The 23,224-nt window shown below is 40.1% G+C and overlaps 1 protein-coding gene across 1 annotated transcript in view; it reads left to right on the top strand.

The window, feature by feature from the left end:
* Positions 1–23,224, top strand: part of SHB (SH2 domain containing adaptor protein B) — a 348,548-nt gene that overhangs the window by 230,868 nt on the left and 94,456 nt on the right. The window contains exon 4 of the mRNA XM_027858991.1: positions 10,200–10,371. Coding sequence (XP_027714792.1) covers positions 10,200–10,371 — 172 coding nt within the window. The remainder of the gene's footprint in view (positions 1–10,199; positions 10,372–23,224) is intronic.

The raw sequence follows: 23,224 nt of genomic DNA, 5'->3' as shown, positions 1-23,224 counted from the left end.
GTCTCAGACCTTTTTGTGCTACTCTTTTCAGAGCTAGTTCTGAGGGTTTGCAAGTTTTCAGTGCTTCCAGGGTGGTGTGATTGGGGGATAGATGTGGTCACTGCTTTCCTGGTCTGTGCTATGATCTTTTACCAGGAAGGATCTCTGGTCCCCTGCAGCCGCAATCACTAGTTCTCCTATTGGCCCTGTAAGAGTCCCTTGTGACTGACCACAAGTGCTCCTCTCCATCCTGGAACTGTGACCCAGAACTGCATGTGGGCAATAGAGTTGCCAAATAGCACCAGCTGCACCTAGTGCCAACAAAGGGACCCCTGTAATCTCTTTCTGACTGATTGTCCAACCTATTTACCATCTCTAGACTGAGACCTTCCAAAGCTGTCACTGCTGCTGTCCCACTCCTTTGGTTATTTTGAACTAATATGTATTGATGCTCAAGCCAAGTCTAAGTGTTACAGAATATCTATGAAATCTTTGGTATGATATAAGAATTTTGTAAAATAAAGAAGCACTTGGTGCAAGGATTTTTTAACTTAGGAGTCCATGAACTTTTTTTAATTATCAATTTTATAATTGCATTTCAATACAGATGTCCTTTAAAAACAGCATGGCAAAAATGGCGATTTTGTTTATGTAAAGAATAAACTTGATCTGTAAAGAAAATAGAAATATGGCAGGAACAGAGTCAATGTTCCTTCTATGGAAGTGTTAGTAAAATTGTGTCAGCACATTCAAAACCAGAGCATAAAGGGTCCTTCAGTCCTACCATGTTCTTTGACTTATCACAAAATAAACGACAATCAGTATGAGCTAGGTACCTGCTTAGTGGGTTTCCCTGGTGCTGTTGTAACAATAGCTGCTCCCCTTCTCTGACTGATTTCCCTGCTTGTCTGGTATGTAACTTACAGAAAAGCAGATTTCTCAGTGAAGCACTTTATTAAGCAGCTGTGGCATGTAATACATAATTTGGCCACAGTGTGGCTGCTATCTCGCTTGTCACCAGCCACGTGGCTTTCTCAGCATTGTGCGCGTGTGCTGCCTATCCCAAAGGCCACTGCTGACTCATCCTATAAGCTGTTAGACCAGAAGTTCTCAAAGTGTGGTCCAAAGACCCCTAGACATTCCCGAGACCCTTTTAAGGGATCCATGAAATCCAAACTATTTTTACAATCATACTGAGGCATTATTTGCCTCTGAAACTACTGCTCCCTTTCCCAACCAGGGGCAGGTAAGTAGCACAGTAGAGCACCAGGCCTAGAGTCAGGAAGACATGAGTTCAAATCCATCCCCAGACACTCCTAGCTGTGTGACCTTGGGCAAGTCATTTTACCTCTATTTGATTCAGTTTCCTCATCTGTTAAATGGGGATAATAATAGCACCTCCCGAGGTTGTTGTGAGGATCAAATGAAATAATAATTGTACAGCAGTTAGCACAGTGTCTGGCACATAGTAATCACTATATAAATGTTAGCTAAAATTATTGATCTCCATGGGGCCAGATTTTCTTCGTACACTACAACCAAAACAACCCAACCCAACAAATTGAATGCAGATGAGAATCCAGCTGTCTTCTGTTAAGCCAAACATGAAAGAGTTTTGCATAAATATATCTAACAATGCCACACTTCTTTCTAATTTTTTTGTTTCAGAAAATGTTTCTCATAAAAATATGTTGTTTATGTTAAATCATGTAATCAGTTTATTATAACATGGTAAATATTGAAGATACCACCCGTATAAATACAGGCTTTTTGGGGTCCTTGGTTTTTAAGAGTGTAAAGGGGTCTTGAGAACAAAAATAGAGAACTGATATCTTAGACTATTCCTCCTTCCATTTCCCTAACTTCTTGGCCAGGCACTGGATAGATTTACAGTCAGTTCAGGAGTATAGAAACAAGAAAATGGAAAATCACTCCAAAATGTGAATATTATAGACATCTCAATTTGTTTCCAGTCCCCCAAGAGAACTCTCTTACTCTTAGTCAACTTAGACAATGAACTTTTTAGTGGCCAGATGAATTATATAAACAAAATTAATAACAAGCTGTTATATAGCAAAACTCCGAAAAAACTGCTTTGTCAATCATCCTCCAGACCACCCTCACTGCTCTGGATTAAGAGAAGGCATTGCATGGCAGGAGCCCACCTTGGACCATCTTTCTAAACAATCAGAGTAAATGAGAGAAGCGCCATATTTGGGGATAGATAGGCCTCCCAACTTGAGCTGGAGATAGAATGTCAGAGGGAAGGCATTAGCATTTGGGAAGATTCGCTAAAACTTCAGAAAGGAATGAGGAGGGAGAAAATTCCAAGAATAGGGAATTACCCCATGAAAATGCCCAAGCAGGAAATGGAATGTCTTATTCAAGGAACAGCAAGGAGGCCCTAGTCACTGGGTTGGAGAGTACATGGAAGGGATTAGATGTAAGAAAACTGGAAAGGTGGGAAGGGGCCAGGTTATGAAGGGTTTTAAACTCCAAACAGAGGATTTTATAATATATGCTGGAAGTGAGAGAGAGCCACTGCAGTTTATCGAATAGGGGTGTGATATGGCCGTATCACTTTGATGGCTAATTGGAGGATGGACTGGATTGGGAAGAAACTTGAGGCAGGAAGGTCAACCCAAAGGCTTTTGCAGTAATCTAGTTGTGCATGAATGAATGGATGAAGCAAGTATTTATTAAGCACTTACTATAAAGTGCTGTGCTGAGCACTAAGAATAGTAATAGGTCCCTGTTCTCAAGGATCACACCTTCCAGCAAGGAAGACGACATATGCAGAAGATTTCAGCTGCAAGTCAGATGGAAAATTGCCAACGTCCTTTGGGTGGTGAGGTGGAAGGGTGATGAGAGCCTGAACTAGGGTGGTTGCAGTGTCAGAGGAGAAAAGGCAACGCAGCAGATAAAATGCCGAACACCTGGAAAGAATCAATAATGTTCTCCACAGAATTGTAGTTCATATTTGCCGGTCAGGGTTGTCTGAGCCAAGAAAAGCATTGTTTTCCTAGTGTGCTGCCATGATTTGGGTTTAACTTACATCTTGTTGGATTCGGATTAAATTTTTAATCACCTACATGTTAAATTAATTCATTTCCACCATTTAAATGGCTTGTGAGGGTGATGTGTTTTTCCCCAAATACAATTCTTTTATATCTTTATCTTCTGCAGAAAAATCACTAAATTAAAAATATTGCCATTTTAAACTGCCGACTAAAGAGAAATTTAATTAGAAGGAAAGAAGACTGTTATGTGTTTAGAGCTTCTGTGATTTCTTTTTTCACCACTGAATTACTACGATTGGAGTTTGAATGTTTTTATTTTAAGGAAAATGATTTGCCTAATTAAGCTTGCCATTCAATTCCACCTGTTTTCTCTAAAATATATGGGCATATGATTATGGTTGCAAATGAATGTATAAATTAATTCAGTGGGGAATCAAAGTATTGTCTATGACATTATTAGATTTTTATCCAATTTACCTGCTTTGAAAACTGATATTTTACTATAAAGAAGAAAAACCGCAGGCATCCAGTTTCCTCCATTAATGAACCCTGGTGTCTGGGTACAGTTATACCCCAGTTTTCTATGCTAATAATAATAATAGCTAACAAGTATATAGCCTTTAAAGATTACAAAGCATTGTATATAAATTTTCTCTCTGCTACATTATGGTAATAGGTTTAATTTGAAAATTTAAGTCTACAGATAATCTAAATTCCTGACTTTAGACAGGAGTCCCTCTCCCCCCACCCTACCTTTTAGCCTCTGGGGAATCAAAATTAACTGGTTTGAGTTTCTTTTCTTAGTCCTTCCTCTGGTCAAATGACGGGAGAGATCAGTAGTAGAAGCAATCAGTCAGCAAGCATTTATTAAGCCCTTACTATAGGTAAGGCACTGCGCTAATCATTAGGCATACAAAGAAAGGAAAGAAGAGGAGAAATCTGACCCCATTCTGCTGTCCGGTCTATGCCCCCTCACCTCTTCCTGCTCCCCAGCACCATCTGCTTTAGGGCCTTTATTTATACCATTTACATATACCACACCCTTTGTTACTTAAAAACCAGCCCCTCCAGGACGGAGACTATGTCTTAAGCTTCCTTCCAGTGCTCCATTTTACCTCTCTTAGTGCTGCCTACAGGGACGTGGGGGTTATAACAAGTGCATACTCCACAAAGTTGCCCTGAGCGAATTTGCTTTGAATGAATGTTGTTAATACATAACTCCAAAGCTAATATTCCTAAAGCACAGGTCTGACCATATCACTCTCCCACTCAAGAAACTGCAGTGATTCCCTTTTTCCTGTAGGAGAGACAGAAAACTCTTTTTCACTTTTAAAATCCTTTGCAGTCTGGCAGCCATACTTTACAGGCCAGCTATGCACTTTGCAATCCAATCAAATTGGTCAGCTTGCTAGTTAGTCTCTGTATATAGGTATCCCTTCTACATGGAGGGAGTTAGGGGCGCAGTGCCACTCGCCACCCCCCCCCAATCTGGAAAATCTGCTTAAAGCTTAAAATTTTTTGGCCCTCTCTTCATACCAGAGAAAAAGTCTGAATTTTTTCTTTTTTCTTTTGTAGAGTGTTTACAGTATCTTATTGTAAAATTTGAGTTGATATTATGCAATACTATATATATATATTTTATGCATTTCTGAGCTAAACTTTTTCTGTCGTCTGCTGGCCGTCATGTGTCCTCTACAGCTCCCACAAAACTCCCCAAAATTTTCCATTTAATTTCTTATGCCTGACCAAAGATACAGTGAAACCCTGATGGGAAAAGTCGCTATGTGGAAGGGATAACTGTACAACCTCTTATCTCTCAACCTTTGTGCTCCTCCCTTCTTCTCTCCTAATTTATCAAAATGAGAAAAACACTGACTTTGGAGCAAGAGGACCTGGGATCAAATCCCACCCCTGTTGCTTACTCTTAACTGGGTGACTTTGGGCAAATTACTTAACTCAGGTTTCTTATCTGTAAATTAGACAACAGGGCCTCTAATTTTCCTTCCAACTTTACCTGGAGGATCCTATAGACAAAATTCCACATTAAATAGAATATAGAATTCTATTTAATTCTGCATGAAGAATGTTTTAATTCTTAATATACATAGTGGAAAAGGGATTGGATCTGGAGTCAAATGAAACCGAGGTTTGTGCCCTTGCCTCCAAAATATATTAGCTCAGTGACTGGGGATGGGGAGGAAATAAGCATTTACATAGCACCTACTCTGTGCCACACACTGTACAAATAATCACTTTACAAATATGATCTCATTTACCTGGAAGGTAGATGCTATTATTTTCACCATTTGTCAGTTGAGGAAACTGAGGCAAGCAGAAGTTAAGCGACTTGCCCAGGGTCTTGCAGCTAGTATCTGAGATCACATTTGAACTCAGGTCTTCCTGACTCCAGGCCCTATGCTCTGTCCACTGCACCACCAGCTACCTCTGCTATGAGGACTCCAGTTAACTTTTCTGAGATTGCTGGTTTCTTTACTGCATGATTTAGCAGTTTTGCCTGTTACAGATTTTTCAAGTAAACCAGAAACCATGTTATACAGTCTCTAGGGCCTAGTCTCTGCTTGAGACTTAACCTTCACCAGACTTCTGACTTCTTAGTAAATAAGATGTGGAAACATCCCCAGGGAGGGTGACCAGATATCCTCATTTTAAGGGATTATCTCATTTCTGTTATTTAGTCAGTGTTCCAAGAGGTCTTTGGAGGATTAGCAAATCCCACAATTTTGGAACTGAAGGAAACCTTACCAGTCATTTCTTCTCATTTTATTAATGTGGAAATTGAGACTCAAAGGAAGTAAATCATGGCATTAGAGATTTAAAATTAGAAGGTACCTTAAAGGTCAGCTAGTTGAGATCCCTATTTTTATAGATGAGAAAATTTAGCCCCCCCTCCCAAAAGTTGAGATTAATTCAAATATAGAGCCCTTTTGTGGAAATGTGAACAATGCCCACATACTGAAGAATACTTTGAGTCCGTGAATGCAACAGAATGTTACCGCACAGTTTAAAACAAAGTTAATAAGATGAGTACAAAAACCCAAGGGAAGAAGTACATGAACCGATCCAAAAGCAAGTAGACAGCCAGGAAAGGCAAATACACAATGACTCCAACAATATAAGCAGAAATAACAGCATCTAAACAATCAAAACGGAATCCTGCAAAATTGCAATAACCAAACTTGACCCCAAAGAAGAGAGAAGGCACTGCCCCCCCCTTCTCTGCAGAAGTGTGGGGGGAGTTATGGTATGGAACACTGCATATAAATGTCAAACATCTTCAGTATTGGTTAATTTTACTGAACTGGTTTTTTTCTCTTTTTTATTTATTATATAGCTTTCTGAAGGGAGGACATATGTTAACAACAACAGTGATAATAATTTCTAGCATTTTATGGTGCTTTAAGGTTTGCAAAGCATTTTACATATGTTATCTGATCCTCATAAGAACCCTAGGAGGCAGGTACAATAAATGTCCCCATTTTACAGATGAGGAAACTGAATCTGGGTCAGTGAACAAGCATAGCTGTCTTTTGGGAGTTGTAGATGATTTTAAAATAAAAGATATCAGTAATAATTTTTAAAAGAAACATCCTCAGAGATTATAGTCATTTTTTTAAAGAGGCAATCAGGGTTAAGTGACTTGCCCAGGGTCACTCAGCTAGTAAATATCTGAGGTCATATTTGAACTCAGACCCTCCTGACTCCAGGGCCAGTACTCTATCCGTTACTTCACCTAGTTGCCCCTAGATTATGGTTATTTAGAGTATGTTTCCAGAGATGTATTTTCCCCAATAGTTAAAAAAGAAAAGAAAAGAATAGGCTTATATAAGAGGAAGAAATAAAATGAATGATCACTTTAAAAAAAGAGCAATAGAATGGTATCCATCCCTATATGTATTTTCTGTCTCCTTTGTTCATAAGGCACCTTAGGAACAAAAATTAACTTTACATTATATGACATGTTAGGAGCACTGCAGAGTCTTTAAAATTTGTGATTTCAAAAGTGTATGTTTGTACTATAATCAAAAATGTATTATTTGTCCCCTAATCATGGGGGATCGGAGTTTAAACATTGAACTTCCTCACCCGCTCATTTTCAGATGAGGAGGGCCAGTGACCAGTAAGGGACTTAGCCAAGTAGCCAGGTTTCCAAGCCCATAGAACTAATTGCTTTCTCCATTGTACTATTCTGAGTCTCCCCCTTTGGGCTGCTCAACTCTTCCTAGAAGGAAAAAATTTGCCTGTTTCCCTCTCTCTACCTCACCCAGTGATTAGAGTATAATCCTCCATGGAACCCCAGTCTGTTTCACCAACCACTGTTGACTGACTGAATGCCTCATTTCAGCAGCTACATTATTTGTCACACACTTTTCTCATTCTAGAGTCACTTGAAATTCTTTTTCTTTTTCTTTTTTTTTTAATGAACCAGGATCCCCAAGCCAGATGTTTATGTCATCCTGGCTGCGACATTAATCTGCAGGAGCCTTCAAATTTAAACTCTACGCTTCTTTGTCAAAGGATTTCATGTGGGTGCTGACTTTTAAATACAACATTACCATCACAATATTACTGTGATGGTTACATCCAGGAAAATGTGTTAGAAGGCTAATTTTTGCTGGGTTAAGTTAAATGGTTTTCAATATCTAATTAAGTATATTGTTCAGGGGCTCCAGGCACAAAGCTAGTATATTAGCATTCATCTATCCCCAACAGACAGAAGATTTCCATATTAGAGTGGCTGCTTCCCCTACCCCAGTTTTATTCTCATTGAAAATAATAGTTGATTGCAAATTGTATTGTAAGCCTGTGCAACTGCCCTTTAGCCCTGGTCCATTCACAGAATCGCTCCTTGTTAAGGGTGTTGTATTTTTGAAGAAAGTATTTGTGTAGTGTGGCTGAAATTATGAAAGGAAATGTTTTCTTTCATTTCTTTAAACTATATTTTGAGGAAGAAATGTAGTTGACAAACAAATATTAACCAAAAGAGAAAATGAGCCGTGAAGATATTTTGGTTCCCAACAGAAGTTTGCATTTTGATTGCAATACTTAAGGAATGGAAAACATTGCAATCTTCACTCACACAATAACAGCATGGAAAGAGTGCTGGATTGGAGAAGACCTGGGTGAGTTCCACCCCAGGTACCCATTACCTGTGCTACCTAAGTCAAATCGTTGCATCTCCCTGGGCCTCCATTTCCTCATCTCTAAAATGAGAGCATCAGACTAGAAGAACTTTAAGGTCCCTTCAGCTCTAAATATATGAGTCTGAGGGGCAGGTAGGTGGCATGGTACATAGAGCTCTGGCCTTGGAGCAGGAGGACCTGAGTTCAAATTTGGCCTCAGACACTTGACGCTTACTAGCTGTGTGACCCTGGGCAAGTCACTTAACCCCGATTGCCTCACCAAAAAGCAAAAATAAATAAATAAATAAATAAATATATATATATATATATATATATATATAAGCCTGTGAACTCCAACTCATATCTTTTAATCACTGGCCATGGAGTATAATTGTATGATATGTAAATTAGTTAGAGTTGGTGTTTAGGGAAGCCTTTGACACCAGCTGTGTAACCACAGGCAAATCACCCTTTCTGAGCCTCATTTTCCTCACTTGTATAATGAGGATAATAATCCTGTGTTGTTGCAAAATACAAATGTGACAGCGTACGTGAAGCACTTTGCCAATCCTAGAGCACTATAGAAAATGGTAGTTATATATTATTTTGTTCCTTTTTTTTTTCTTTTCTTAGCACAGTCGCTGGAGTGTTTACTGAAGTGTTTCACAGTGACGATTGAAGGCAGGGAGGTTTACAAAAGTCGGAGTTCTCAAATTCACTAAGCTCGTTCTGCCAGGGTAACAGCGGGGGCGTATCACGCTGACTATTTGTGCCCTTAAGGTTAGGGCTACGATGCTGGCAAGCGTCTGCCCTCCGCAGACAGTCATAATGCTGCAGAGGCCCCTGGTGTCATCTCTTTATCCCACAGCTGGGGAAGCTTTCGTGGGGTTCCAATTTCTCACCACCTTATTTGGTCATCTTCAATCCCAAGATCTGCCTGTTGGATGTATTTAGAAAGCTGCAAGCTCACCATGTCTCATTAAAGTCATAGTAATGTGAGTTCTGACATGCCCTGATGTGCTTTCTTAAGATGTTTCTTTCCGGGGGAATATGTTAACAGTTGCCCATAGTATTCTTTACTTTTGAATCAGGACTAATTTCAAAGTAGGACAACATAGGTCTCAGAATAGAGGGGTGAGATGTCTATTAGCCTTACCCCAGTCAGGCATGAAAGTAAAGGATTTTATTCCACTGAACAGAAGTATTCTTTGCACAGCTGGCTAGAAGTGAATCACTCTCACTTTTACATGCCCAAACCATAATCTTACTTAAAAATCAAAATCCACGTCCGTTTAATCTTTTTCGGTCGTGTCCGACCATGACCAGTCAACAGTGGTCTGGATGTCATGTTACTAAAGAGCCTCATATCATTCTTTCCTAAATTCATAACAATTCTGATGTGACATGGATGGCTCATTGGTATGGCTTTAATACTATATTATTCTTGTATCCCGAGCCATGCATAAGATCTCAATATGTGACTCATTCCATACTTACGATTACCAGCACATGGATTATTAAGTTTTTTATATCGGACTGCAAATGAGTACTCTGGAATCTCAAGTGTAACTCCCATCCATGCCTATCTGCAAAAAGTACATCTCATCTTTTTATAACTGAGTGAAAAAGGACAAAATGTACCCACCCGATCTGAATACCCACCAGTCGTAACAAAGTATGGAAGAAATAGTAACTGAGTCATCTTGATAGCTTCTCATCCCAGTTACATTCACATTAAATATTTTAAACAAGCAACACCAATAGTTGCTTCATGCGTGATTTCAGGGCATCTGGATTATCAAGTTCTAAAAAGCCAAATATATTTTTAGCTTTGTAGTTTTCACTGCTGGAAAAATTACCTCAGTGGGACACCTTGCTGAGAAAATTTTTCTTCACTTAAAGCATTAAATACCAGTTTGGAAGGGGTAAATAGTATCCTTATCATGTGAAGGAAGCCTTGTAACAAATTGGACCCGTCTTCAGATAGTCAGACTTTTTAAAAAATGTTATCACTGATTCTTACACTCTCTGATAACTCTTTCATCTTTATCTCTTACAGCTCAGTTTAACGGGAATGAGAAAAGGCAGTCTTCCCCCTCGCCTTCCAGAGACAGGCGTCGACAGCTCCGAGCCCCAGGTGGGGGCTTCAAGCCCATCAAACATGGGAGCCCCGAGTTCTGTGGGATATTGGGAGAAAGAGTCGATCCTACCGTCCCGCTGGAAAAGCAAATGTAAGCTCAAAGAGGAATTGACGTTATCCTGGAGTTCTGATAACCTTGTTAGCTTGACTGCTAGGTTATATGGTACTACTTTGGGGGTTGTAGTGTGACTCTTAGATTTGCAGGGCCTCAGTAGTCATCGCGTCCATACAGTAGCACACTAGACTGATGACCCCTCCAGCCGTTGCTTGAAGACTTCCAGTGAAATGGAATCCGCTACCCAACTGAAACAGCCCATTTTTACTTTTGTTGTTGTTGTTCAGTTGTTTCAGTTATGTCTGTCTCTTCATGACCCCATTTGGGGTTTTGTTGGCAAAGATACTGGAGTGGTTTGCCATTTCCTTCTCCACTATATTTTACAGATGAGGAATATGAGGCAAATAGGGTGAAGTAACTTACCCAGGGTCACACAACTAGTAAGTATCTGAGGCCAGATTTGAACTCAGAAAGATCAATCTTCCTGACTTCAGGCCCAGCATTCTATCCATTGCACCACCTAGCTGCCTCATTTTTACTTCTAGGTAGTAATTTAGGTAATTATTCAGGGATCTGATTTGAGATGTCATCATTTACTGGACATATACCTACTTGACCATCATCCCCTTCACCTAGTCCTCAACAAGGGGAACATGTTTTATTCAGCCCCTTTGTGAGAGGCATCAGGCAGGGCATATTGGATTTAAAGAAGTGACCTCTCTGAGTCAGGAAGACCCGAGTTAGGTCACATGGGCATGTTGCTTAACCTCTCAGTGCCGTAGGCAACTCTCTAAGACCATCCATAAATTATAGAGCAGATGCTGTTCTCCACTCTGGGAGGGAGTTTGTTTATTGGGAGTCCCCTGTGTAAATGAAATCATTGATCTGATTCACCAAAACAAAAGCCTTCATCTCTTAGAAAATCTCTTAAATATAGTGCATTTGTGTAATCCTCTTTATTATAGATGAGGAATAAGAAGAAAGGATGAACCCACAAACTATTCTCATTACTGCCTGTCCTTTTTAAAAAAAAAAATAAATGTACAGATTTTATTCCATGAAACAAAGTTATTCCTTCCAATCATTGCCAGTGAGAGAAGCTTATAGGGTCATAGATTTAGAGCTGGAAAGGCCCTAGTGGGTATACAGTACATTCTACAGATGAGGAAACTGAGATGAAGAGATGAAATGACTTACCCAGGGTCACACAGCTAGTTAGTAAAGGAGACAGGATTTGAACCATCTACTACAGCATGGGATGGGGGATGGGGCCTAGTTTCCAAGTTTCAGACCAAGTGCTGATCTTCATTGGAGAGTGAATTTCCTGATTGGGAGTTTTCCTTTAAACAATGAAATCACAAGTCTGTCCCCCCAAAAAAGTCTTCCTTATACCAGTGCAAGTTATAAAACAATAATAATAATAAATAATAATAATAACATCAACAACAATAATAATAGCTAACATTTTTATAATGCTTACTACATGCCAGGCACTGTGCTAAGCTCATTACAAACATTATCTCATTGGATCCTCATAACAATGCAGGGATGTAGTGGCTGTTATTATCACCCCCATTTTATAAATGAGAAGACTGAAGCAAACAGAGTTTAAGTGACTTACTCAGAGTCATACAGCTAGCAAATGTGTGAGACCAGATTTGAACTCAGGTCTTCCTGACTCCAGGCCCAGCACTCTGTTCACTGTACCACCTGGCTGCCCCAATAACTACCCCCAATTAATCCCCCCTACACATATCTCCTTCTCTTTCATACACATGTACTCTTATAATTAACCATTTAAAAACAATTACTCAAATTCACCAGTGTATTTCATTTGCCTGAATCTTTTTTTGAGATATCACCCTCTTGCATGTATTAATTCTATAAATCTAGATTTTCATGAATAGAATTTTCTTAAAGCAAGGTAAATCTCCATACTTCAGAAAGTGCCAGGCAACTGAAAACCAGTAGTTTTATTTTGTTTTGTTCTTAGCAAGTTTTCCATATGTTCACAGAAAGAAAGAATAACACATCACCAGAGCTTTCATCAGTTGATAAACACTGTGGGAACACCACCTCCCATCCTGGTCACACAAGCCTCACCCTTCCCTGCTCCTAGCCCCCAGTCTTCCCACCCCAGGAGTGCTTCCAGCTCCAGTGTGGAAGCTCCCCTCAGGACATCCCAGGACAAAACTGACCAGTAACCCTGTCGCTGTTCTCAGTCTATATATACCTGGGGGACTGTTGTTGCCCAGGGGATATAGGAACACTTTAATTGATTCCTGAGGACCAGGAAGTGGCCGTGCTGTATACACATACACATCACTTCATGGTTGACCCTTTTTTGAGTGCAGACGCTACCAGGGAGCTCCAGAAGCTCTGGCAGTGTCCCCAACCCACCCTTATGGCTACTTATTCTTCTTGTGCTGCATATACACCACCACCCCCCCCCCCCCCCCCAGCTAGACCTTGCACTAAATGCCAGCTTCACCCATTAGAACAGGAGGTCTTAACCTTTTTTGTATCATGGCTCCCTTTGCTTGTCGTTAAGTTGTTTTTCAGTTGTATCTGATTCTTCATGACCTCTTTTGGGGTTTTCTTGGCGAAGGTACTAGAGTGGTTTGTTATTTCCTTCTGCAGCTCATTTTACAGATGAGAAAACTGAGGCAAATAGGGTAAAGTGACTTGCCCAAGGTCACACAGCCTCTGAGTCCAGATTTGTTTTCAGGAAGATGAGTCTTCCTGACTCTAGGCCCATACTCTTATCTATTGTACCACCTAGCTGACTCCTTCAGCAGTCTAGTGAAATTTGTGGGCCCCAACCTTTAGTACCAGAATTTTGATTTGAATTGGCCACATACATTTCTTATTCTGAGTTTGTGCCCACTTTTCTCACAAATGCTGTGTTTATTAAGTGGGAAGTCATAGATTTATGAGGGGAAATGTTTTTTCGCTATATGTCTACTACCTGATTATTGGAGGAAGTACCCTACTGGGGGCTTAAAAGCTATAGGTCAACCCTGGAACCTGAGGCATCAGGCATCTGGGGATCCAGCATACTAGAGTGCAAGTAGAAATTGTGGCAGAAACCTGGAAGGGATGACACACTCATTAACCAATCCCTTCACTGTCGTCCCATTCTAGTACTTCATTGTGAAACGGAGGTGACCCATGTTTTGAAAAGCTGTACCACTCGAGGGCAAACTTTGCCAAGTTTTAACAAACCAGACAGGCCAGACAATGCCCCGTAATTCTTGAACCAGCCTATCCAGGTTTGGAGTTTGGTTACCAAAACCTTGTGCAAAAGATGATTGGTTTGGTTTGTTTTTTTTTTTCTCTCCAGTCACAGCAATACATAAAGGCCATTTACTAAGTCATAGAGAATTCTCAATCAATAGAGAGAGTGCTAGTGCCAGTGAAATATTAGATCCCTGAAATACAGCAGGATCCATCTCCTTTCTCATTTGTAGCCTTTGTACTGGGACTTATTAATTACCTCTTCTGGGAAGCCTTCTCCGAACATCCCAGTAACCTCTCCCACTAGAGAACTCCTAAAATGGTTGGGTTTTTTTTTCATCCTCAATTATGTACTCATCCAGTACTATCTATGTAGCAGGTTTGTTTTCCCTGAGTTTGTGCCTTATCTCGCCCATCTAATTTTAAAATCTTTGGTGACAGAGACAGTGGATTCTCTACCTTTGGGCTCTTCCCAACACCCCACACATAGTAAGTACTCAACAAATGCTTATTGGTTGAACCAAAGAAAGGAGGTGTTTTTCCAGTTTCTGAGATGCCCTTCTAATATGCATTAGGTCCCACACTGAGACCTGGAAGATAGCAGCTTTCCTTGTACACAGCCCCAGCAATATTCCCTACAGAAATTCACTAGAATAGAATTAGAGTTTATAGTAAAGTAATAAAGAACATGGTCCCAGAAGACTCACATTAATTGGATTCTTCTAAGAACATTACCAAATTTGTTCTTTGCTATTCACATCCTAACAAAGTTGCCTAAAGATGCAAATGGCTAATGCAGCAAGAAGGACATTCCTTTTGTTGTGATGGGCATATGAAGGGAAGTAAAAGACAATCAGAAGGTCAGGTTCTCTCAACAAAATGATTTTTTTTGCATTCTCTTTTAAATTTTATTTATTTTTATTCTAAATGTAAACACCCAAAAAATGAGTATTTCCATATGCAAAGTAGAGTAGAAAAAGAGGATTGAACATGAAACCACAAATCTTTATTACATACAGTTCCCTTTTAAGCATGTAATAAATTTAACATAAACTTTCAAAGATATCCTGCTTGTCTGAGTTTCCTTTTGGCTTTCCTTTTCTTCTGTGTATTTCTTAAAATGTTTCAATATGGATCTCTTTTTTTTTTCTGACAACCCTATCTCTAGCCTCAGTTTCCCTTCCCAAATAGAAAAAGAAATAAGGAAGGAGAAAGGAAGGAAAGTGAAAGAAAGTAAGGAAAAAAAAAAGGAGGGAAGAAAGAAAAGTCAAACCCTTGCAACAAATATACCAAATCAAGCAAAGCAGATTTTCCATAATGGTTGTATCCAAAACAGCAGAATGATCTTAAAAAGTGGTTCTTAAGCTGCTATCACCCCAAAGACACTGTACTATCATAGAATTGGCAGAGAAACCGTCTAGGCCAACTCCGCCCTATGTATAAATATTTTCTTTTTTGGGGGGAGGTGGTTAGGCAATGGGGTTAAGTGACTTGCCCAGGGTCACACAGCTAGTAAGCATTATGTGTCTGAGGCTGGATTTGAACCCAGGCCTCCTGAATCCAGGGCCAGTGCTCTATCCACTGCACCATCTAGCTGCGCTCCCCCCCCCATGTATAAATATTTTCTATAGCATTTCTGGAAAGTAGCTTCCACTTCAACTCTTCCATTGATAGGAACACACAACAGGCAATCTATCCCCTTTTTAGACTGTTCTAAATGTTAGAAAGTTCTTCCTGCTATTATCGCAATACAGTACAATAAATATTTATTCATTAAGTACCTGCTATGTGCTAAGCACGGGAGGTGAGGGGAGATACAAATAAGAAAAAGAATGACAGTCCCTAACCTCAGGAAGTTTATGATTTAATGAGGGAAGACACAAAAGGAAGCAGAGTGGGGGGAGGGGAAGGTATTAGATATAGAGCATGATGATGGTAGAGCTGAAGGGAAGCAATCAGCTAGTAGGAAGTAAAGAATTGGCTGGCTTCTGGGCCCTCTTCAAAGGGAGGCATTGGGAGAAGTTTTCACTCTACCCTCCAGCCTCCCAATCAGAGGCAGACGCAGCTTGGGGTTTGAGTGGTTTGAGTACCAAAGCTGAAGCAGTCTCCATCATGGTGACTTTCCTGGTGATAAGCTTTTTTGTAGATGGAGAGGCTGATGATGCTAGAGTTAAAACCAAGCAGTGCAGCTGGTTAGGAAATGAAGAGTTGGCTAGGCTTCTGGGACCTCTTCAAAGGGAGATTTGGGGAGGAATTTTGTGCTCTGCCCTCCAATCAGAGAGGCTGAAGTAATATTCAGCTGAAATCAACTTCCCTATAGCTTCCACCCATCAGGTCCTAGTTCCATCCCTAACACTAAGCAAAGTGAGTATAGTTCTTCTTCCATGAGACAACCTTTCAGAAATTTGAAATATTCCCCAGTAATTCACTACCACTTAATAGACACTTTGAGGTTCAAGACAGATCCATTGCAAAATTTTGTAATTTGTCCTAACATTATTATTTCATTCTAGGTACCTCATTAATGTCATATCTACCTCATTCACCAAATGAGAGGTGGGGTCAGATTTCAATAACATTGGTTTAGTAACTCACTTCCATATCCTAGGAGACAGCACTCTGACCCTGGAAGTGGGAAGATTTGCCTACCTCAGACACTTATTGTGTAATCCGAGTCAAGTAACTTGCCCTCAGTTTCTTCATCTATAAAATAGAGATGATAATAATATTTACCTCACAGATTGGATGAAAAGATATGTAAGATATTTAGCAAAATTTAAGGCAGTCTAGAAATGTGAGCAATTGTTATTCAGAGATGTATTTCTGAACAGAGATCTATAATCAGGACTCTGACAAATGTTTGTTTAGGAATAAAAATTTCTTATTTCTAAAAACTTGAACAAAAAGTTATGACCTCTGCTGTGAAATTAATGAATAATGTCACAAAAAACAGATTTGTAAATAACAAGAACTCTCTTAAGCAGACAAATGCTAGAGTTGTCTAATTTAGTTCCATGGCAGAATTCTACTTATTTAGTCAAATCTGTGTTCTGCACCCCCAGCTCACATTCATTGGCACTTATCTGTTATTTGTTAGTTCTCTTTACTAACACATTTTTATCTCTTGTCAAATGGAGGTAATAATACTTGGTATGCCTACCTCATAGGGTTATTTTGAGAAAAGTGTGTATTAAACATAAACTGCCAAATCAGTGTAGTTATCATTATTACCATGACCATCTGGAGATTCGGGCCCCTTATCCACTAACTAATGCATTCATCCAAATATATAAGCCACACTTTTTTCCCCAGATCTGGTATATATAAACCCTGAGTGTGGTGTGTTATTGTACTGTTAGTACCAAAGACACAGCTGATAGCCTCTGGCAGCAGCAACAGGAGCAGTAGCTTCTGCGCCGGCCACCACCCTTGTTGAAAGGGTCTGTGTCTGCTGCTCCTACTAATGAGTGCTAAGAGTCCACAGGGAAGGCAGATCCTTCCTGCGTGCATTTTCCCAGTAATTTCGGTTGTCTCCTTAAGATAAGGGTCTCCCTGTAAAGCCTACCCACTGTGCTTTCCTCCCCCGTCCCAACCACCTACCAGCATTCCCAAGGAGAAGACTACTGGAGAGTTGATTAAGGCAGGATCTTCCTTCCCATGAAGTTTACGCTTTATCTTGTAGCTCTGGTATTGTTCCCCACCGTCTCAGGACTGCTACTAATAGTGCAAATGCAGCTCCATGTCATGGAACCAATGAGCAAGAGAGTAAGGGAGGCCCGGGGTGTAGGGTCCACAAAATTGTTTCCTCACTTTGCCACAAAAGAAGGGACTGCACTAGAAGTGGAGTGATCCATTTATGTTTGCCCCCTCTTTAGCCTTGAAAACCAACTTCCCACATTTGCTTACTATTAGGAATTGCCCAACTTCTCTGGGTTCCTTTAACTTGTTATGATGCCTTAATTTCTTATGTTGCAAAACTTCATTTATTAAATAAAATGACAGATTCTCCCAAGTAGGTCAGTGTTCTTTAATACAGCAATTCCCTTTCATTGCTTTTTAGTGTATATGTAAGTACATTGATATTTTATAGGGATGGTCAGTCAACAAGCATTTATTTATACGCCGGGCAATGTGCGAAAGGCGGGGAATACAAAGAAAGGCAAAAAACCTGGTCGCTGCCTTGAAGTTCACATTCTAATAAGGGAGACAATATGCAAATATCTGACAAGACACGTAAGGTATAAATGGAAATAATCTCAAAGGGAAGGCACTAACAGTGGGGGTTAGGAGACCAAGAAAGCAACCTGCCGAAGCTAGGTTAGGAATCTGGACTTGTGCTTTTATTGGTGTAAGGAGCTGACCCACACTGACTTTGTGAGCCCAGGCAAGTCACTTAACCCTTCAGCGCTCTACACCAGAGGTGTCGAACTCCAGAACCAGATTAAAATGTAATGACAAAGTTGGGAAAAATAAAAAAAAAAAAAATACAACATATTGTTGTTGTTCATCTATTTTAGTTATATTCGACTCTTTCTGACCCCATTTGGGGTGCACTTGGCAAAAATACCTGAGTGGTTTTCCATTTTCTTCTCCAGTTCATTTTACAGATAAGGAAACTTAGGCAAATGGAGTTAAGTGACTTGCTCAGGGTCTCACAGCTAGTAAGTGCCTGAAGTCAGGTTTTAAACTTAGGAATTGGTGTCTTCCTGACTTCAGGCCCAGCACTCTATCCATTTTGCCTCCTACCTGCCCGCAATACAACTTAGACAACATTAATTGGTGATTTTCTAAGTCAATTTGTGACCCATTTGACATCACTGCTCTACCCAGTTCTGTATAACTTGAAAAGAAGGTGTCAAACTAAAGTAATTTCCCACATGAAATCAGCTCCATGGGTTCCTTCTATTCACTTTTGGGGCCTAGCTCATTTTCCATATACAGAGCTTATTCAAGATAAACATATTGGTAGAGTGACTTGATGAGCTGACTCTCTAGCTCCTTGCCATAATTTGGACATTATGCATTTTCTTCTACTTTATTTCTCTAATGTGGACCACAGGTTTACAGGATTTTAGAGTTTAGAAGGACCTCAGATCATCTAGCTTAGGAGATCTTAGCTTGGCATCTCTAGATTCGTTTAAAAAAATTAAACTGTATTTCATTACAATTGGTTTCCTTTTTTTATTTAAAAACATCATTCTGGGCAGAGCCAAGATGGCAGAGTAAAAGCAGTGACTTGCTTGAGCTCTCCCCTAAACCCCTCCGAATACCTATAAAAAATGGCTCTAAACAAATTCTAAAGCAGCAGAACCCTCAAAAAGACAGAGTGAAACAAATTTCCAGCCAAAGACAGCCTGGATGGTTGATCAGAAAGGTATATCGTGCTGGGCGGGGAGAGGAACGCAGTTTGGCGTGGGTGCGCAGGCCACAGCAACCCTGAAGCAGGCCTCAGAGGACTGAATTGCAGGCAGCTGTGGCGGTTTCCAGACTTCTCAACCCATGAACACCAAAAACAACTTAGAAGGTCAGTGGGAAAAGTCTGTTTCTACAGTGGTGACAGAGGAGCTCAGGGTCCCAGCCCCATTCCCCAGGGCAGCGACTGCTTCCTGAGCTTCTGGCCCACAGACTGAGGGGGAACCCAGTGACTGATCAGAGGGGGATTGCAGGGATCTCTCTGCTGGTGCAAGATTCTCTTGCTTTGCCCGTACTTGGATCTGGGTCACAGTTCTGAGTGGCAGTCCTGGGGCGAGAAAGAATGCTGGCGTGATGGAGCTTGTGGTGGCTGTGGAGAGGAAACCCTTCTCACAGTTCCAGAACAGAAAAGAGTACTCATAGACCAGAGCACAGGCCAGGAAAGGAGTAAACACCTCACCCTTGATCATAGCACCTTGGAAGAACTGAAAATTTACAGGTCCCAAGAAGTATCTCTAAAAACAGCTGCACAAAGCCCCTGAAGCTTGAGACAGTACATTCTCCACACTGAAAACAGACTCCTACCTTAACAAAGAGTTTATAACTCAAGTAATTGACTGAGATCATGAGCAAGCAATGCAAAAAGAGTCAGACTATATAATCTTACTTTGATGACAAAGAAGATCAAAACATACAACCAGAAGAAGACAACAAAGCCAAAGCTCCTACATCCAAAGCCTCCAAGAAAAATATGAATTGGTCCCAGGCTATGGAAGAGCTCAAAAATGATTTTGAGAAGCAAGTAAGAGAAGTAGAGGAACAACTGAGAGTGATGCTAAAGGAGACCCAAAAAAATACTGAAGAAAATAACACCTTAAAAAATAACCTAACCCAAATGGCAAAAGAGGTCCACAAAGCCAATGAGGAGAAGAATGCAAAATTGGCCAAATGGAAAAGGAAGTCCAAAAGCTTACTGAAGAAAATACTTCCTTAAAAATTAGAATGGAGAAATTAGAAGCTAGTGACAATTTGAGAAATTAAGGCACTGTGACACTAATCCAAAGGAATGAAAAACTAGAAGAGAATGTGAAATATCTTGTTGGAAAAACAACTGACCTGGAAAATAGATCCAGGAGAGAGAACTTAAAAATTATTGGACTATCTGAAAGCCATGATCAAAAAAAGAGCCTAGACATCATCTTTCAAGAAATTTTCAAGGAAAACTGCTCTGATATTTTAGAACCACAGGGCAAAATAGAAATTGAAAGAATCCACCAATCACCTCCTGAAAGAGATCCCCAAAAGAAAGCTCCTGGGAATGTTGTAGCCAAATTCCAGAATTCCCAGATCAAGGAAAAGATATTGCAAGCAGCCAGAAGGAAACAATTCAAGTACTATGGAAACACAGCTTCTACATTAAGGGTCCAGAGGGTATGGAGTATGATATTCCGGAGGACAAAGGGGTTAGGACTACAACCTAGAATCACCTACCCAGCAAAACTGAGTATAATCCTTCAGGGTAAAAAATGGTCATTCAATGAAATAGGGGTCTTTCAAGCATTCCTGTGAAAAAAACCAGAGCTGAATCTAAAATTTGACCTTCAAATACAAGACTCAAGTGAAACATGGAAGAAGTAAACAGGAAAGAGCAATCACAAGAGACTCATTAAGGTCGAACTGTTTACATTCCTGCAGGGAAAGATGGTATTTGTAACTCATGAGTCCTTTGTCAGTATTAGGGTAGTGGGAGGGAAAAAAATTATATGTATGTATAGATAGATAGATAGATAGATAGAGGGCACAGAATGAGTTGAAGATGAAGGGGTGATATCTGGAAAATAAAATTAAGAGATGAGAGAGGATTATACTGGGAGAAGGAGAAAGAGAGAAGTAGAAGGGGGTAAAATATCTCACATGAAACAGACAAGAAAAGGCTTTTACAGTGGAGGGGAAATGGGGGAAGATGAGAGGGAATGAGTGAATCTTATTCTCATAGGATTTGGCTTAAGGAGGGAATAACATACACGATGGGGTATGGGAATTTATCTTACCCTACAGGATAATAAGGGGGGAAGGGGACAAGAGAACAGGGGGTTGATAAAGGGGAGGGCAGATTGGGAGAGGGGATAATCAAAAGCAAACACTTCTGTGGAGGGACAGGGTCAAAAGAGAGAATAGAATAAATGGGGGGTAGGAGAGGATGAAGGGAAATATACTTAATTTTTCACAACAGGACTACTATGGAAGTGTTTTGGATGACTACATGTCTATAACCTGTGCCGAGATGCTTGCCTTTTCAATGAGGGTGGGTAGCAAGGGTGGGGGAAGAAAGTTTGTAACCCAAAGTTTTAAAAACACATGTTAAAAATTTTAAAAAAAAATCATTATGGTTTTTTTTTTCTTTTTGTTGAGGCAATCAGAATTAAGTGACTTGCCCAATGTCATACAGCTAGTAAGTGTCAAGTGTCTGAGGCCGGATTTGAACTCAGGTTCTCCTGACTCCAAGGCTGGAGCTCTATCCACTGTGCCACCTAGTTGCCCCTAAAAACATCATTCTGAGAAGGTGCCCATAGACTTCACCAGACTGCCAAACGGGGCTCCATGATACCAAAAAGGGCTAAGAATCTTAGTCTAACTCCATTTCACAGATGAGAAACTCTAACGTGGGAGTGGGGAACCTGTGGCCTCAAGGCCTTCCTAAGACCTAGAAAGAAGTGACTTGTCCAGGGTCACATTAATAATATGCATCAGACTCAGGTCTTCTGAATCCAAATCCAGTCATCTTACCACTGTAGCGTAATTCTCAGAAGGGGGCATTGGTGTGGGTTTCACTGAGGAGGTCTGCTGGTGGTCTGGAGTTGTGTGCATTGAGTACAATGCCATCTATGAATAGGAGTAGTTGGAGAGACTCATTGTCAATATGAAATCCTTCTTTTGTTTAGACTTTATAGAGGGCGTCTTCTGTGACGTGGGCAAATACTCCCAGCAAAGATTTATCTCCTTGCTTGATGTCAGTTATCTTGTCCATGAAATCATAGTCTGTATCAATTAATTAATAAATATTTATTGATTACTTATCATAATCAAGGCCTAATGCTAGGTATTTTAGAGCATTCAAAGATAAATTAGATTTGGAGCCTGTCTTCAGGGAGCTCACAATCTAATAATAAAGTCACAGACACAATAAAAAAGTAACTAACCACCTTCACAAGACAGTAAACATCAGGAGCCAATTGAGTGAAACCAAAAAGTTCAGAGTATTCAGAGAACACTACAGGTGAAAGGGTCCAGGTGAGGGCTTCACAGAGAAGGTAGGACTCGGGCTGTCCCTTGAAAAATGGCGAAGATTCCGTAAGAAAGAGAGAAGTCTGAGGGTTTGGTTTGCCAGAGTGACAGGAGGCAGCTGGAAAAGAGTAAGGAGCAGAAAAATCCTAAATGGAATTTAAATGTAAGTTAATGTTATTCTTGGATTTATTCCAGTCTTCATCATTCTAAGGCATTTTTTCTGAATGGTATTTTAGTGTTAACATGATTAAGAATCAGTTTCAATTACTGTGTCTCATAGTTAGTTAACCATGTACAATTTGAGGTATAAATTACTTCCTTGAGGGTGATGTCAGAGGACAGCAGTGGACCCTCAGATGCGGGGTTACATATGTAATATGTGGCATTCCCCTTCATTCTCTTTTCTTTTTAATGGAAATTGTCCTTCCATTATCAAGTGAAGAAAGGCTAGAAAAGAAAGTAGAAACAAAATATTCTATTATTTCAGTCTTAGATTGCATTAGATATCCCTGCCACACTGTTGATAAATCATGAGTCCATCAAAGAATCCCCCATGGTACTTCTCGTTGGGCCATACGCATAGTAGGCATTCAATAAATGCTTGTTCATTGAAGGAGTGATTGGCACAGGCCACCATTTTGTGGATGAAGTAGTTGGCTGGCTTATTCGCCTAGGTCATTTGACTTTTTTTTTTCATCAGAACTCAGTTTTTTGGTCTTTCATAATAGCATCAAATGGGACATTTCCCTCTAAATGCATATAGGATGAACAGATTGCAGGTTTTTCCAGACTTTATAATGTACCCCTCCCCTTTAAATTTTGTCTTTAAAATACACAGCAACAAAAATATGCTTCCTCGATGCCAATTTAACAGCTTCGATTTAGCTATACGTTAAGACAGCAGAGATGATTTCTCAGCAGGTGTTGTGTTAATCATTTATCACAACCACGCAGA

The sequence above is a fragment of the Vombatus ursinus genome, unplaced genomic scaffold (genome assembly GCF_900497805.2).
Source record: "Vombatus ursinus unplaced genomic scaffold, bare-nosed wombat genome assembly UNPS02014158.1, whole genome shotgun sequence".
Taxonomy (NCBI): domain Eukaryota; kingdom Metazoa; phylum Chordata; class Mammalia; order Diprotodontia; family Vombatidae; genus Vombatus; species Vombatus ursinus.
This window is presented reverse-complemented; position numbering and strand designations above follow the sequence as displayed.